At 38.5% G+C, this 15,602-nt stretch overlaps 1 protein-coding gene across 1 annotated transcript; it reads right to left on the bottom strand.

The window, feature by feature from the left end:
- Window positions 1-1,604: 1,604 nt before the first annotated feature.
- Window positions 1,605-14,204, bottom strand: LOC122648147 (protein GrpE). Its single transcript, XM_043841402.1, has 3 exons — window positions 13,900-14,204; window positions 3,920-4,438; window positions 1,605-2,060 (listed from the first exon to the last, which is right to left on the bottom strand). The coding sequence occupies exons 1-3, from the start codon at window positions 14,134-14,136 to the stop codon at window positions 1,833-1,835; spliced, it is 984 nt and encodes a 327-aa protein (XP_043697337.1). The 5' UTR covers window positions 14,137-14,204; the 3' UTR covers window positions 1,605-1,832.
- Window positions 14,205-15,602: the final 1,398 nt, after the last annotated feature.

Below are 15,602 nucleotides of genomic sequence, written 5' to 3'. Positions count from 1 at the left end.
GGATTAAGGGAATGTAAGAGGAAGGGCAACGAAATGGTAATGGAATGGCAGGGGGAGGTTCAATGAAAGCACCAATGTTTTGAACCTAGATCTGGGGAGGAAATGATCCGACAGGTCGGCCCAATGTTACGTCTCTGTGACAGAGAATTAGAAAATAGACGAAGGAGAAAAGGGACGAGGGAGAAGAAGGGAAGAGAAAGAAGAAGAAGACGAAGAAGAGAGAGAATTGAGTGGAGATTGAGAATTAACTATTCATTGTCTCTTACATGGGCTACTCGTCTTATTTAACCATCTATCCATTTTGCTTATCCATCTAATATATTTACCCATTTACCCTCTAACATTTTAACCCAACACCATAACCCATCATCTACCTATGATCATAACACAATGCTATATATATTTTAAGAGACGCAACACAATCATGGCGAGTTCGGTAGCGGGAGCTTGTCACCCAAGCGGGTACATCAAGGTGAGGGGACGCCAGTCTGGCCCTTGTGGCTGCGCTCGCTGGTGATTATCACTGGCTCGCCCAATCCAAGTTCGGAGCTGAGCTATGTGGCCTGGGCGAAAGTTTGAGTCTCATGGTTCCTAGAGTGGAGGGGAGCGCGTGAGGCTGGTTGCACACAGCAACGATGACTTCCCGTTCCGGACGGTGGAAGGATTACGAGTCGGTGCACCTCGAGCCATCTTGCCAGAAGGGCTGGCCTGAATCCGGACCATCACCTTTTTGGCTGGATTTTCTCGTCACACATCTTAATCCAAATGACTCAATTCTGATTTCAATCTTTTCGCTTAAGAACAGGGAAGCCCAACAGTTCTAAATCGAACTAGTTCTGTGATTCTAGAGGACTATATCTCTAAGGTGACATTTTAGGATGTTAGAATGTACAATAAGACAATCAATAACACAAAAAGAGGGTTCCCAACATTGCCCGTGTGCAATTCCAGGCCAATGAGGAAATCCGCTTTGAAATTTAACAATAGTGAGAGGGGCATTTATGACAGATAAATTTAGAATAACTAAAACTTGTAAACTGGAATTAAAAACATTTCAATTGGAATTTTAAACCATTTTCCAAAGCTTGCACTACAAACATCATGTTAACGAGATGTGAAACAAATAATGAAAACTGAATAGAAAACAGTAAAACTGGATCGAATGCAAAACAATTCTGATTCTAGTCAATTACTATCTGAATCGGTTTTGATTTGCACCTTGTCAAAATATAAACTGAATCGAAACCGGACTGATTGACACCCTTACAGGATACCCAGTTTCCAGGTTCTTGAGGAGCAAAAGCTAGAATAGAGTGCACAATCAGTCTTGATGTTGGGTTGGAAGGGGGGCATAAATTTCATCCAGCCATGGGCATATTTTAATGGTGAATTGCCGGAGTGATTACCCATCATAATTATGTTGTATGGAATGATGATGGACTCCATAAATTCAAAAAATTAAAGCTCAGATTCAGGGGAAAAAAAGAATATACTCTTTAACCATATAAGGCAACTGATGAATGATTCATTTGTCAGGCATCTTTTTGTGCTGAAGTTATAACTAAAAACATGGTCATTTGAAAAGAGGGTAAAGAAGAGAAAACATTAATCAAAAGAGAAAATACAAAAAGATATCCTACCTTGATAGTTTTCTTATACAATTGTATTCCCTTGAATCAGTTTCAATGCCATCTGAAAGAGAACTACTCATAAAATTCCCTATGCAAAAATTACTTCACCAGAAAACAATGTTGACACTAACAGTAACACACAACCTTCAGAACTACAACCACTTCTACAAAACTGATCTAAATTTAAACATGCAGGGTAAATTAAGTAGATTCCCCTTCTGGACTGGTCCCTTCATTTGTTTCACTGCTGTTATCTGCATTCTCTGACGGCCCTACTTCTTCAGATTTTGCTGGGCCAGGACCAGCAGAAACCTTGACCATTGATGGACGCAAGAGCCTGTCACCAAGTTTGAAACCCTTGCGGAATTGTTCAATTATGATACCTTCTTCGAATTCTGTGGACTCTTCACGCATTATTGCTTCATGCAGCTGAAGAAAAAGAGTCATAAAAGAAGCTAGTAAAATTTTCTGTGAATATAACATAATATATTGGCTTAATAAGTCTCAATTAAGAGTATGGACTTTGGAGTATTTCATAGCTTTTCTCCCATATATTGAGAATAAATCAATAAAGCACATTTCCTAGTTTAAGTTCACAGTAGAAAGTGCAAACAATATTAAACTCACCGAGTCGACTCAATTTAATCAAGACCTGGACTGAACTAAAACGGTAACCAGGTCTTCATAAAACCTGAATAAACTCTATTGAGTACTCGAAAAAAATCATCAAGTACCCGTCTGAGTTTCGAGTCGACTCGGTGGTGCACCTGCAATAAGTCATGGTCAAATAAGCATGATAATAAAAATGGCAGTGATCTGTCCACTACAATGAAGTTTACAGGGTACAAATTACATAATTTAGCAGGTAAGGAAGATTAAGAAATGATCTTGTCTTTGTTTCTTTTTTACTAAAGATAAATAAAAGCTCAACAAATCATTTAGTTGGGGAAATTCAATAAAAAGGAAGAAAAATAAAACACCCCTGCTGAAAGAAGCTCAGGGGCATAGATAAAACTAAATTCATTCATGATAAAGAAGTTCATGTATGGAAATAAACATGTCTTCTAAAGTTCATGAATGCAAAAAAACTCTTAACATCTGCCATGTGAAACAAAAATTGTCGTGTTTATAACATTACATCAACCCAACGTATGATAAAGAAAACAAGAACATGTCATGTTTAAGAGCATCAGCTGATGTGCCAAGCTCAACTGGAATACAAAGAGGTGAAAATGAATCGTCACAGTTTAAGATTTCCACGGTTTTCATTGGTGATCAAAATTTCAAGGAACAAACACCCAAAAAAATCTGATAACTACAATCAAAATGAAAATAAATGATAAGTTGACTGCAAATGATTTACTAATTCTTGAATTTGAAAATATAGCAGTTCAAAAAAGGATTCAACTCTCCATATTACCAGCCACTTAAGTAAGCTTCCTTCCCCCATCTAAGTTATGTCCAGTTACCATCTGCTTCCTCCTCCCACCCCCCACCCCCCACCAAACAAAAGTCCTTTTATTCATGTGCTAACCCATCATCTTCTTGGCTATCTTGTTCTCATATAACATATTCTTACGTTCACCTTTCTTTTTTTCTCCATTTTGGTTTACCATTTTTTGTACTGTTTTAAGGAAGTTACTTTCACATTAAACATCTCTCTTACTTTCACGCTAAGCACCTTTCTCCATTACTTTTTCCTTGATGTAATACAAGCATAACATATTATATTTTAATACGTTAGAGCAAGTAGCAGTTGTCATCTATAGTCAATACATGAATATCTTCATGGGCAAAAAACTAGAGAAGTTTTTGGGCCAGAGACAACCACATAGACAAGACAAGCAGTAAGTTCAAGAGAGAGAGTCAAACTGTCCATTCAAAGACAGCAGGATCCATGGGAAATTATCCTACTGCCATGCAGAACATACAGTATCTGTAAACATTTGTTGATCCATAAAAGAAACCTCATAGTGAGGAAAAGTAGCCCCAGAACACCAAATCTACTATATTTCTCTTGTGTTGTTAGGAGTGAAAATGCCCAGGAAACTGTCAAGATAAATATCTGCTCCAGATGGTTATGAATTTACAATTTATTTGATAAGAATATGTTTCCACTTCACAGCAAGGAGATCTGCTAGGTGGAAGCCACAGAATTGGATGATCACAAATTCCACATTTATGGTGCAAAAGTTTATCATATCAATGTACAAAGCATTATTCATCAAAAAAACAATTGTACAAAGCACTACTCTTCTAATTCAATAAAACAGAAATACTAAACTCACCAATGGGTCAAAGGGGCTCCCAACTGTCTCCACAGGAACAACACCAAGTGATCCCAGAATCTCAATGAACTGTTTATATATGCTTTGATAGCTATTGTTGATCTTTTCCTCTCCCTCAGTCTCTATTTTAATTTGGGCTTTAGCTCGCTCAAAGTTATCCAACACGAGCAATAGACTCTCCACCACTTCCCCCTGTGCATTTGTCACCAAGGAAAGCCGGTCTCTCTCTGTTCTCTTCCGAAAATTATCAAAGTCTGCACTGATCCTAAGAATCCGCTCTCTCCCCACTGACAATTCTTCAGACAAAATAGCTACTTTGTTTGCAAGAGATATTTTCTCATCTTCAAGGGATTGAAGGTAGGCTTCTATCTCAGCAACCTTGGACTTATCATTACTTGATAAAGCTTCTTTGTATGCTTGCAGTGATGCAATGACGGCAGAAGCTGGTTTTTCTTCTGCATCGACAGTGCCACCATCGGGCACACCATCTTCCACGGGAGCTTCGCCATCCAAGCTCTCCTGTAAATGAGTCTATTAGCAGTAAATACAGGATAGTTTATAACAGTCTAGGGCAACGTATGCTTATTGATTTTCTAACAGGTAAAAGTTTTGCAATTATCTCCAAAAGTCTTGACAAGAGTGAAAAACTAGAATGTTAGTGACTTAATTCAATACACATATTTTGCAAGAATTTTTCATCTTTATTTTTTCTAACCCAACCCCTTCGACAAGTAATATCAACTTGCTCTATCCCCACCCTCCGATAGATAAAAGATCCTCATTAAAAACCAAAGAAAATCGAAGTGCAGAAAACCATTGTTTCTGACTATTAAATATATGAGACTAACTTCCACCTTTCGTAACAGAATCTAACCTTGAAAGTGAATAAAATGGCCATAAATCCCGTAATTAGGGGGATGGAAATACACACACAGAGACAAAGGTTTCCTTGACGACCCATCAGGAGAAGCTTGTCTTGAGAGCCCAAATATTTGCTACATGGCAAGCATAGTTGTCAAGGCGACGCCTAGGCGTCCAGGCGCCTTGCTCACGCCTTGATTTCTGGTGTCGCCTAGGTCGCCTTGTTTTTTAGCCCCTTCGACCGCCTTGGTTCGCCTAGGCGCCTTAATAACTATGATGGCAACCTTGTTTGCTTTCAAATTTTCATGGAGGTGTTATCCACACCATCACCTATCAATCAGCTACATATCAGCCTAATTCGATTTTCCCATGTGGAGACATAAAGCCCTGAGCTGACCCCATTGAGTTGGGAAAGGGCTTCATTAGGTTGTGTTGAGTCGGAGATATAATGCCCTGAAAATTAGTTGAAAATCTAACTTTGGCAACTTTATGGGGACTTCCGTTGAACTGTTAAGAATACAAGAATAAGCCCTGACATGGTGGGCCATACAGTGGAGATAAGAACCCAAACTTGATGCATGGCTAATCCAAGTAGGTTGCTTCCATCCAACAGTTGGTGAGGCCCAAAACTCAAAAGAGGCGGACCATCATAAGCTTATACTGACAGGGACCTGAAGTGGTAAGTGAGATACCATAAATAAGCTGGCAGGTTGCCTTTTGCAGGCCTTGAGTGCTGTTAGTCTGTTGCTGAACTCAAATTGATTCTAAAAATTGAAAGTTAATCTCCCAAGCCGGAGTCTTGCTTTTATTACTGATTGCTTTGTTGTTGTGCTTGCTGCTATTTACAGATTCTTCTTCCTTGCTGACCAAGTTGAGCTTGTTCCATCCTATTGTTGAATCATGAGAAACAAATTGATTTCCTATTTTCCTGTAATTTCCCTTGATCCTCCTTATTCGTCTGTTTAGCTAATGACCATGAACCACAATCTTTTATTTCCTCCATCTCTACCCTGGAACCAGCAAGATCCTATCAAGAATCTTGTAGAAACCCCTCCTACATAAGCCAGTACATCAAAACCACTTAGAAACCCTTTCACCCCAATCCTATCATCTCAAATCAAAACACTCAAGCCAACTCCATGTATCATTTCCATGCTAAATTTTTTTTATTCTATCTTATTCCCCATAGTGAGCAATATCTCAGTAATTCAGAAACCCTAGTGGATTGCGTAGACCCATGCTAGCAGGGTCAAACCAGCATCATTTTAATGTTACCTTACAAACTTAACATGGCCTGCAATTTTTAAAATAATTCAATGCATTAAGATTTAAGAAACAAGGAAAGATTATGACGAGTTTAGAAACCAAAAAGGTTATTTCAAAGAAAAAAAATTTATGATTCTTAAGGGATCGCTGCAGCACAATCTTTGTATTTTTCACATATAAAACTAGACAAAATTGGTATAACTAAGAAAATGTACGGAAAATAGGCAGCATAAGAACAGCATGAACATTAACAGAGCATATAGATAGGATGTACATCGTACAACTTAGACAACATATGAACAGCAGATATGGTGTGACAAAGAACAAACATGGATGCGCAGGACCACCTAGATAGAATAAAAGAATTGCATAGAAAAACTTCTGGTACCACCTAGACAACATAGAAATAGCAGATGGTACAACCTAGACAGCAAAAGTGAACACGAAGTCATGAATACAAAAATAATAAGAAATTAATGAGTTGAAAGGTCATTTGAGAGAATGAACTAATCACAATCATGTAAACCAAACAAATACTAGGATACACAATGAAAGCACTCTATTTTCCATTGTACAGAAACCGTTGCCAATAACAATTATTTTTACCGAACAAATTGTGCATTTTTTTATCAGCTCTACGCAGTAAGCACCCCCCCCCCCCCAACTACTTGGGGAAAGCTACAAAAACAAAAACCTGTCATGGCATTCCATGAGAAACATGAATTTTCAGGGTCCATGTGTAGAGGTAAAGATTTAGATTGTAAACTGCCAACTTGACACATCAACCCTCCCTTGTCCTGGTTGGGACCAGCACACAACACATCCTATGGTTGTTAGAGGAAATATAGAAAACCATACTAGAAAAGGGGATGATGCATCTTAGGGTTCAATAATCCTGATTATAGGTAGCTATGGGCCCACCCAAGTTCAAATAAGTCAACTATAAAAGGAAGTGGCAATTTTTTTAATTTAATTAAAGTTCAGAACCCAATTTTAAGGGGTGGTGGCAATTCTGTAAATATTGTGAACAAAGGAAGGTGTTTTGGAAGATAAAATGAACTCAGGACAAAATTGGAAACAATTTTTAAGTAAGAGGGTATTAATGGGAATTAAAGCAAGACAGGGCCAAATAGAACTAACTTTAGAATATGGGGGATTTTCTGTAATTTCCGAGGGCTGTCCGTAAAAACAAATAAGAAGATTGAATGTCTTCTTCTTCCTCTCGATAAGAAAGAGCAGGCGGAGAACAGGTTCAAACTCCGATTGAGAGAAGCCTCTCAAATGAAGTCCGATTGACCCGACATTGTTGGGTAAGATTCTGCACTCAAAAATCTTTTAGGATCAATCAACAACAGGGCAGCAGATCAGAAAAGAGACAATGAAAAATTCCTATAACTGAACCTGGCAGAAGTTACAGGTAAGGCTTCAGTTGAAAGTCGGTAACTCCCGGTAGAGGAGAAATCTGGTAATGAAAATTCCAGGGCTTGAATCACCCAAAGGCGTATGACCTTCGCTCCAAATTTCAGGAAGAGCAGAAAAGGACTGTTAGAGTTCGATTCAGATCTGGTTGGTTGCAGGTACCACCCAGAAAAGAATATTGGCAGTAACAAAGGAGTAAAATAAAGAGCAATTAAGAAGAATAGTTGAGAAGATTAAAGGAGAGATTAACCTGGAATACGGGGAGGAACCAAAAAAGGAAGTACAGAACTTGCGCACACGCAGCTCTTGGCAGCAACACCAACTAAACTTTCATTCAATTCTTCAAATCTATCTCTACTACAGTGCAATGCTTACATATATAAAGAAAAGAGAAAATAAAGTTTCCAAATAAAACTCTAAAAACTGAAATAGAAACTGCGATAACAACGTAACAAAACAACTGCCCAAACCCTGATGCGTATCTAACTTTCCTAATATAAAAATATGGCAAATTCAGAAGATAATCTCTAATATCGTGTGACTGCATTAGCTCTCCAGTCCTTAAAAAAAACTTGACCCTGTCGAGTTAGGTTATGCTCCCAAAATACCCATGTAAATCTCTTTTTGATGAGGTGGCACATATCTCAAGGTAGATCTAACTGAGTGAGCTTCAATCTCATCATCATAACCAACATTAAGGCCATCAACTGGATCGGGAGGATGCGGCTCAGGATATTCCACATCATCCTTGTTCATAGCCAACAACTGCTCAACCATACAAAGTGGACGGGTATTGTTAGGACACATACAGGCTAAGTGACCTGTCCCGCCATAATTACAGCAGACGAAGCTCTCCTACCATTCACTGCCTCTGTTAACCTCCAGCTTCCTTTCTTCTACTAATGGGATTCAAGCTTATTTTCTTCAATCCCGGGTGGGCGTCTGTAAGTTGAAGTTTTGAGCATGTTATTCAATTAACTGTACTTCTCTTCAGCTGTCTTAGCATAGGCAGCTGGCACATCAACAGATTGGAAATCACCATTAGCCAACTCTCGTCAAATCTTGGCATTCAGCCCACTGATATACCTCAGAACCCGTTGTCGGTCTGTCTCCTGTAGTTTGCATCTGGAAGATAGCTTGTGAAACTCCATAGTGGAAGTATCCACATCTCTACTGCCTTGATGGAAGTTGACCAGCTTTTGGAAGGGTACTTTCTCGTAATTGGGAGAAACAAATTTATCGTTCAATATTTGCTTCATAGCCTCCTAATTAGTAACAGGTCCAAGCCACTTGATGAACCTCAATAGTAACAGGTCATCCCACCATGAGCAAGCATAACTAGTCAACTTGGTGAGAATGAGCTCACACTTTTTATCTTCTAGAAATGATGTGTAGGCAAAAATCCTCTCGACTTTGGTCAACCAGGCAAGGAAAACCTCAGGTCCTTTCTCGGGAACCTCAACCTGAATGTTGTAATCCCTGTCTGAGAATTGTCGTGTGACGTCCTAAGGAATAACTAGTTCGGGTTGCTGTCTCGGAGGCACATCTACAATTCGTAAAGTACCTAAGTGAGGAACTGGTGTATATGGTCTTACTTCAACTCACTTTTTGGTTCTCTTCATAAAAACAAAAATCTCAGCAGGAGTGCTCTGAGTTTCTACCATAAAATTGTCATATTTTGCTTCACTACTCTACTGGTTTTCATGTAATTCCTTGTACATCTTGTAAATCTCAGGTTACTTCATCTCATTTTTTGATTCTCTTCATAAAAACAAAAATCTCAGAGGGAGTGCTCTGAGTTTCTACCATAAAATTGTCATATTTTGCTTCACTTCTCTACTGGTTTTCATGTAATTCCTTGTACATCTTGTAAATCTCAGGGTTGGTGATGTTAGAAGGTCCTATCATTGTTAGAAACTGCCATGAATTCGGCTCTAATACCAATTTGGTGCAACCTAGGTTCAACAACCCTGATTATTGATCGTTATGAGCCCACCCAAGTTCAAATAAATCAACTATAAAAGGAAGTGGAAAATTTGTTATTAAATTGAAGTGCAAAACCCAATTTAAGGATTGGTAGCAATTCTGTAAAAATTGTGAACAATGGAAGGTATTTTCGAAGATAAAATGAACTCAGGACTAAATTGGTAACAAGTGTTTAAGTAAAAGGGAATTAATGGGAATTAAAACAAGAGGGGGACAAAATATTACTAACTTTAAAAATGTAGGGGCTTTCTGTAATTTCAGAGGGCTGTCCTTGAAAACAATTAAGAAGATTGGAAGTCTTCTTCTTCCTATTGATAGGAAAGAGGGAGGCGGAGAACAGGTTCAAACTCCAATTGAGAGAAGCCTCTCAAAATGATGTCCGATCAACACAACATTGTAGGGTAAGATTCTGCACCCAAAAATCTTTTATGATCAATCAACAACAGGCCAGAGGAAGAGATAAAGAGACAATAATAAATTCCTATAACTGAACCTGGCGGAAGTTACAGGTAAGGGTTCAGTTGAAGGTCAGTAACTCCCAGGAGAAGAAAAATCTGGGAAAGAACATTCCAGGGCTTGAATTACACAAATGCATATAACCTTCGCTCCAAATTTCAGGAAGAACAGAAAAGGACTGTTAGAGTTTGATTCAGATCTGGTTAGTTGCAGGTACCACCCAGAACAGAATATCGGCAGAAACGAACAAGGAAAATAGGAAAATAAAGAGCAATTAAGAAGAATAGAAGAGAGGATTAAAGGAGAGATTAACCTGGAATAAGAGGATGAACTGAAAAGAGGAAGTACAGAACTTGCGCACCCGCAGCTATTGGCAGCAACACCAACCAACGAAACTTTCATTCAATTCTTCAAATCTATCTCTACTACAGGGCAATGCTTAAATATATAAAGAAAAGAGAAAATAAATTTTCCTAATCAAACTCTAAAACTGAAATAGAAACTGTTTTAACTAGCTAACTAAATAATTTCCCATATCCTTATGTGTATCCAACTTTCCTAACATAAGAGGATATTTATGAAAGTACAGAGGGGCATTACAGGCTACCATACTTGCACGAGAAGCCCATCAATGAACAATCTAGTAGATAATATTATTACGCAACTTGGTTGTTACTAATTTGGGACAATTATATTCGACACTGTATCTGGAAATTTACTAGTGTTCAACACAGTATATAGCAAAAGGTAGAATTCCCCATGTAAAATTGAGAAAAAAATATCAATATCTTGGAATAAACTTTTTGATGCTGCAAAGAACCCATAAGCAAACTTAATGATAGGTGCCAAATAGAATATGAAACAGAAATTGCACATGGCCATGACATTAGGTGTGAAGAAATAAGGGTCACGGTCGTCAGGAACAGAGGAATAGATAATGTTGGACTAGGGCAAAGATATCCTACCCTACAGGAGGATCACAAGTTCTTCAATGAATAGCAGTAGATTTAGCAACAAGCACCTCAGACAATAATTCCAGCAGCAGCAACAGGCCTTCAAATGGTCTCAAATGTTGGGTATTTCACAGATCAGTAAAATAGAAGCAAAGGAAAATTGATAGAAGAGTGATTCAAGTCACTCACTCTTAATGTAAGGCTGGATCACGAAGGACCTAGCCCCAGGCAGGATCTTCTTGAACAAAGTTTAATGCAGGTTTGATCTTCAAAACTGGGCAACAATTGATGAACTTGTAGCAGATCACACAATGAAAATAAAAAAAGGAAAAATAGAAGATAGTATAGAAGATGGATAGTTTGGATTGAACCTCCCTCCCCCGGGTTTCTCACCCACGGCCTCTCACAGAACTTGTAGCAGATCACACAATGAAATAAAAAAAAAAAAGGAAAAATAGAAGATAGGATAGAAGAAGGATAGTTTGGATTGAGCCTCCACTCTCTCCCGGGTCCCTTACCCACGGCCTCTCACTGTACCTGTCTCTCACAGCTACATGGCTAACAAGCACTTTTTTTATTTTATTGCATCGTTGGCTGATCAATACAGCCTCATGCCTTTCTTTATAACTAAAGCATGATTACAAGTAGTAACTCCCCTTTTGGCTATTGGGAGGATTACGAAAATAGAAACCAAACAAAAGTAGAAACTAAATCTAATTACAAGGAAACAAAGGACTAAAATAGAAACTTATAAATAAAAGCTAAACCTACTTTCTAAAACTGAAAATAGAAATTAGACGTTGGCAACTTTAGGATAGAATCTTTCTCCACTTGATATCTCCAATGGACCTACAAGATCTTTTAAAAATCATTCCCAAAAGGCAAATATTGGATGTGACAGTGTTCACGTGAACAGTGTTTTGGTCTTTTCTTCATGTTTCGATCTTCATCAACTCATATGCAAGGTTGCAAATATAACCTGAAATATCTCCATGCAATCTGGATTTGGGCTGCATTATATGATATTCCATCAAATCAACAAAACCTGCCACATCATCAGACCAAGCTGCCTCTCACAGCAGTTGAATCCCACAACTCCACTGGGCTGGTTTTGGGACTTGTTCCTGCGGTTACACATGGACCTGTGATCTATATCACATATTATGTGATGTGTATAAAGATATCGATTGATTGCGAAAAACCAGATGGCTATTGAAACGGGTATGCAACAACTGCAGAAATTGGTTTTAAGAAAGCAGTTCAACCTTGGGGAAGACTGGTAAGTGTAAATTACCATGCTTGGCCAAAGAGTCAAATTTCTGCTAAGAACAAAATGATGCACTTCTTCCAGTCAGCTTCCTGAGCCCTTGCCGGTTTTGGTGAGTCTTTCCCTGATAAGTTCATGTGGATCCCACATATTGCATTGAGGGTAAACCTTCTCTTCTCACAGAAGAATATTACATAAAACAAGTACTTTCTTTATAGTTTGTAAGCTAAGTAAATAGTCAGTAGTGCACCTGTTACTTGAATGCCCCTTAACAATCAAAATCAGAAACTATTTGTTGGATGCCTTCGGGGTTAGTTGATTAATCCTTCCAACCTCATGGACCTTCTCAATGGTTTTATATCTTTTGAACTTCATATCTGTTTTCTTTTTCTTTTTTTTTAACGCTGGCAGGGGGTTTGAGCTCATATCGTATCCTTTAGAATTTCCTGATTATTGCCTCTATTGGTCTCCTTAAAGAGTATAACAGGGGACCTCACAATGTTTTAGTTCTAACGACATGATTTCCGTTAAAGGTCATTTTGGGAATTTACTCACTGGTGTTTCTTCATTGCTACAAAATTTTTAACAACTCAAACAAGTTTGTTACGTGACACTAAAATCTCAATAGGAAACATTATTTTCTAAGACTTTCTTCATGTACAATGGGGTTTTGTTTTTTTCCCCGGATAGGTAGGCCCCAAGAAGATTCGAACTCATGACCTCTTAATTATGAGCTACCCCCTTGGGGTTAAAAGGATGCTATTCGCAAAGAGGATGTTTCCAGACTCGAACTTGTGATCACTTGGTCACAATGGAGGAACCTTGACCGTTGCACCAAAGAACTCTCTCTTACAAATGTTGTTGGTGGGGCTTGAACGTAGGACCTCTTACATGCATAATCAAAGTACAAACCAGTATATACTATTACTTCTTTATTTTCATAAATGAGACTTTCCTACCTCCCTTTCACAATAAAATACTAGAGTTATTAAAAAATTCTATAAAGATACAATACCAAAATATTCAGTTAGTTACAAGTACCTGGTCAATCTTACAGCCAAACCAAATTTTATCTCATAGTGCCTAATGTTCATAGTATTACATTACAATGAACCACCATAAAGCCATACAGATCTTCTGAAAGAGAAGCAATTGCAGTTTGGTATCATTGTAACATGAATTCCACATGTTAACTGAACTGAAAGAATCTATAGCCAGCTAAATCAAAGGAACAACTCAAAATCATTGATGCCCACCTAGCTGGTTTCTGAGGTATTGGAAACATTACTGAGAAGCTTGCTTTGAGGTTAGGTAAAGTTAAAATTTCACTAAATTCACTAAAGAGAAATATTTGGATCGCTTTGTAAATCATATCCGAATAGCCCAAACATCAATATTCCATGCATACATATGCAATCCCTTCTTTCTAATAAGGGCTTATCACTAGCTATACCATGAAAAACTTCTACTTCACTTGGGGGAGGGAGAAAGAAAAGAAAAGAAGATAATCCAAAGGGTAAACTCAGATCTAATCCAATCTATTTCTCCTTGAACAACATAGGGAACCGTGTGCACATCGAAGTAAAAAAAACTTACTCCAAAGGACCGATAACACAACTAGCAGAACATGATTTTGAGTTTAAATAACTGAAAAGATTGTATTCGTTAGCATTTCCCAGTTAGACTCTTGCCCAGACTCGTTACCTTACCTACCAAGAAGAAAATATAAGAAAATAACTTCAAACAAATAGTAACAATAATCAAAACATTACCTGCACTTGAGTTTCTTCAACCTCGTTGGTCTCTGTAGTTTCTCCAGCGGCAGCAAAAGGTGTTAATTTTGAGAACCGAAATGATGATTTAGACGAACGATTGGAGAGCGATAAATTGAAAGGTCTTATACATCTCTGGTTCAAAGAAAAACACAAACGTTTTGGAGTTTCCAAGGATGTGGAGACACGGCCCAATGGAGGGACGAGGAACGTTGGAGTTCTGAGGATTGTGGCCATTGGAATGACAGATAGAGTAAGAGATAGAGCCCCTATCCCTGAGGAAAGAATATAGAGTCTCTCTCTCTATACGCGAAGGAGAACTCTGGAAATCAAAACCCAGTGAGTTCAGAGTTGACGATTAGAAGGATTAAAAGTATTAGAAGCGATAAGAATGTTCTTGAAATGGAAGAGGTACCCATATTACTACTTGTGGGGAATGGGCCTAAGCCCATCTACTAATACCTCACTTGGGTCCTCACTCCTCAGTGAAACCACTGGGAGAGAATTGTTGCATCATGTGAAATAATATGATTCTGTACGCCCTCCCCCCCCGCGCGCCCTCCCTCAAATCCCAAAAAAATAGATGACAGTAGGACTGGCTGGTAGGCCCAGAACAGCCCACAAGTATTCACTTCGGCCTCTTAATGAGCCCAAAGAAAAAATACAAAAATAAAAAACCAGCTCTATTCCAGTTCTATTGACCACTGACCTTTCAACAAACCCTTTTGTAGGACTAAGTTTCCCTCCACCCGTAGAGAATGGTACACCCACCATCATAGGATTCAGAGACCCCTCCTAGGGTTTTAGTATGTTCCTAAAATGCCCTCCTGAATAATTCCACCTCGAATTTGAAAGAATCAAAATGAAAATTATGGACCCCAGTTGGTCCCAAGTCATTCAGAGGCTCCCTTCCTTCGATGATAGTTTGTCCGCCTCATTAGCACACGCATGCTTAGGTTGTGCGGGAAACATTCTCAATTTATTCTTTGTGATCAAACTGTGGTCCCCCCACCCCTTTAAGAGCAGTTTGATTGAGCCCGCTCCTGATCTACGACCACCTTGCTCCTACTCGCTCGAGCCTGCTCCTCCAAGCAGTCCTTTGGCGTACGTGTCCTTAATGAAATGGAATTTTTTTAGGATTATCTCTTGAAAGACAAATCAAGTTATTGCTCCCTAACAATATCACTTGCGCTCCCTTCCCAACATAGAGAAGCAAGCAACAAATTTTTCAATTCGAGCTCTCCAAGCTAAGGTATGTGGTAGAAGAACATCATTCTTAGATTTTGTTTTTAACAAAACTTGCAGAATGGAAATATGATAATTCAGAATATATATATACGTAAAGATTCCATGGTAAGTGAATAAACAACTCCTTGCTGAAGAATTGGATGAGGATCTGCATCAGTTCACATCACTGTAGTGATTTCTCCTTGTAGTGTTGCTCTACGAGATCCTTGTCAAATAAGTTTGGCATCTACTGCTTGCTCGGTCGATCCTAAAAATCCATTAGGCAGGAAATACAAAGTTGGAAAGAGTCATAAACATTATTAGGAAACTTAGGAAGAACAGACTAAGATTTAATTAGAAGAAGTAATCAACCAAAATCTGAACATTAGGGCTGAATAGAGAAAACGTTTGATAACCACAGGGGAATAACAGAAGTAGCAGCAGCAATGGGCAAAAGGAGCCAAGATTGAGTTCGA

This window comes from Telopea speciosissima, chromosome 1, assembly GCF_018873765.1.
Source record: "Telopea speciosissima isolate NSW1024214 ecotype Mountain lineage chromosome 1, Tspe_v1, whole genome shotgun sequence".
In the NCBI taxonomy this organism is placed as follows: domain Eukaryota; kingdom Viridiplantae; phylum Streptophyta; class Magnoliopsida; order Proteales; family Proteaceae; genus Telopea; species Telopea speciosissima.
The sequence above is the reverse complement of the archived record's forward strand: the minus strand, read 5'-3'. Positions and strand labels throughout refer to the sequence as shown.

Coding starts and splice junctions, on each gene's coding strand:
- LOC122648147 (XM_043841402.1), bottom strand. CDS start 14,136: ATGGCCACAATCCTCAGAACTCCAACGTTCCTCGTCCCTCCATTGGGC. Junction 4,439..13,899: donor TTGAAGAAACTCAAGTGCAG/GTAATGTTTTGA, acceptor ACTCATTTACAG/GAGAGCTTGGATGGCGAAGC. Junction 2,061..3,919: donor GGAGCCCCTTTGACCCATTG/GTGAGTTTAGTA, acceptor CTTTTTCTTCAG/CTGCATGAAGCAATAATGCG.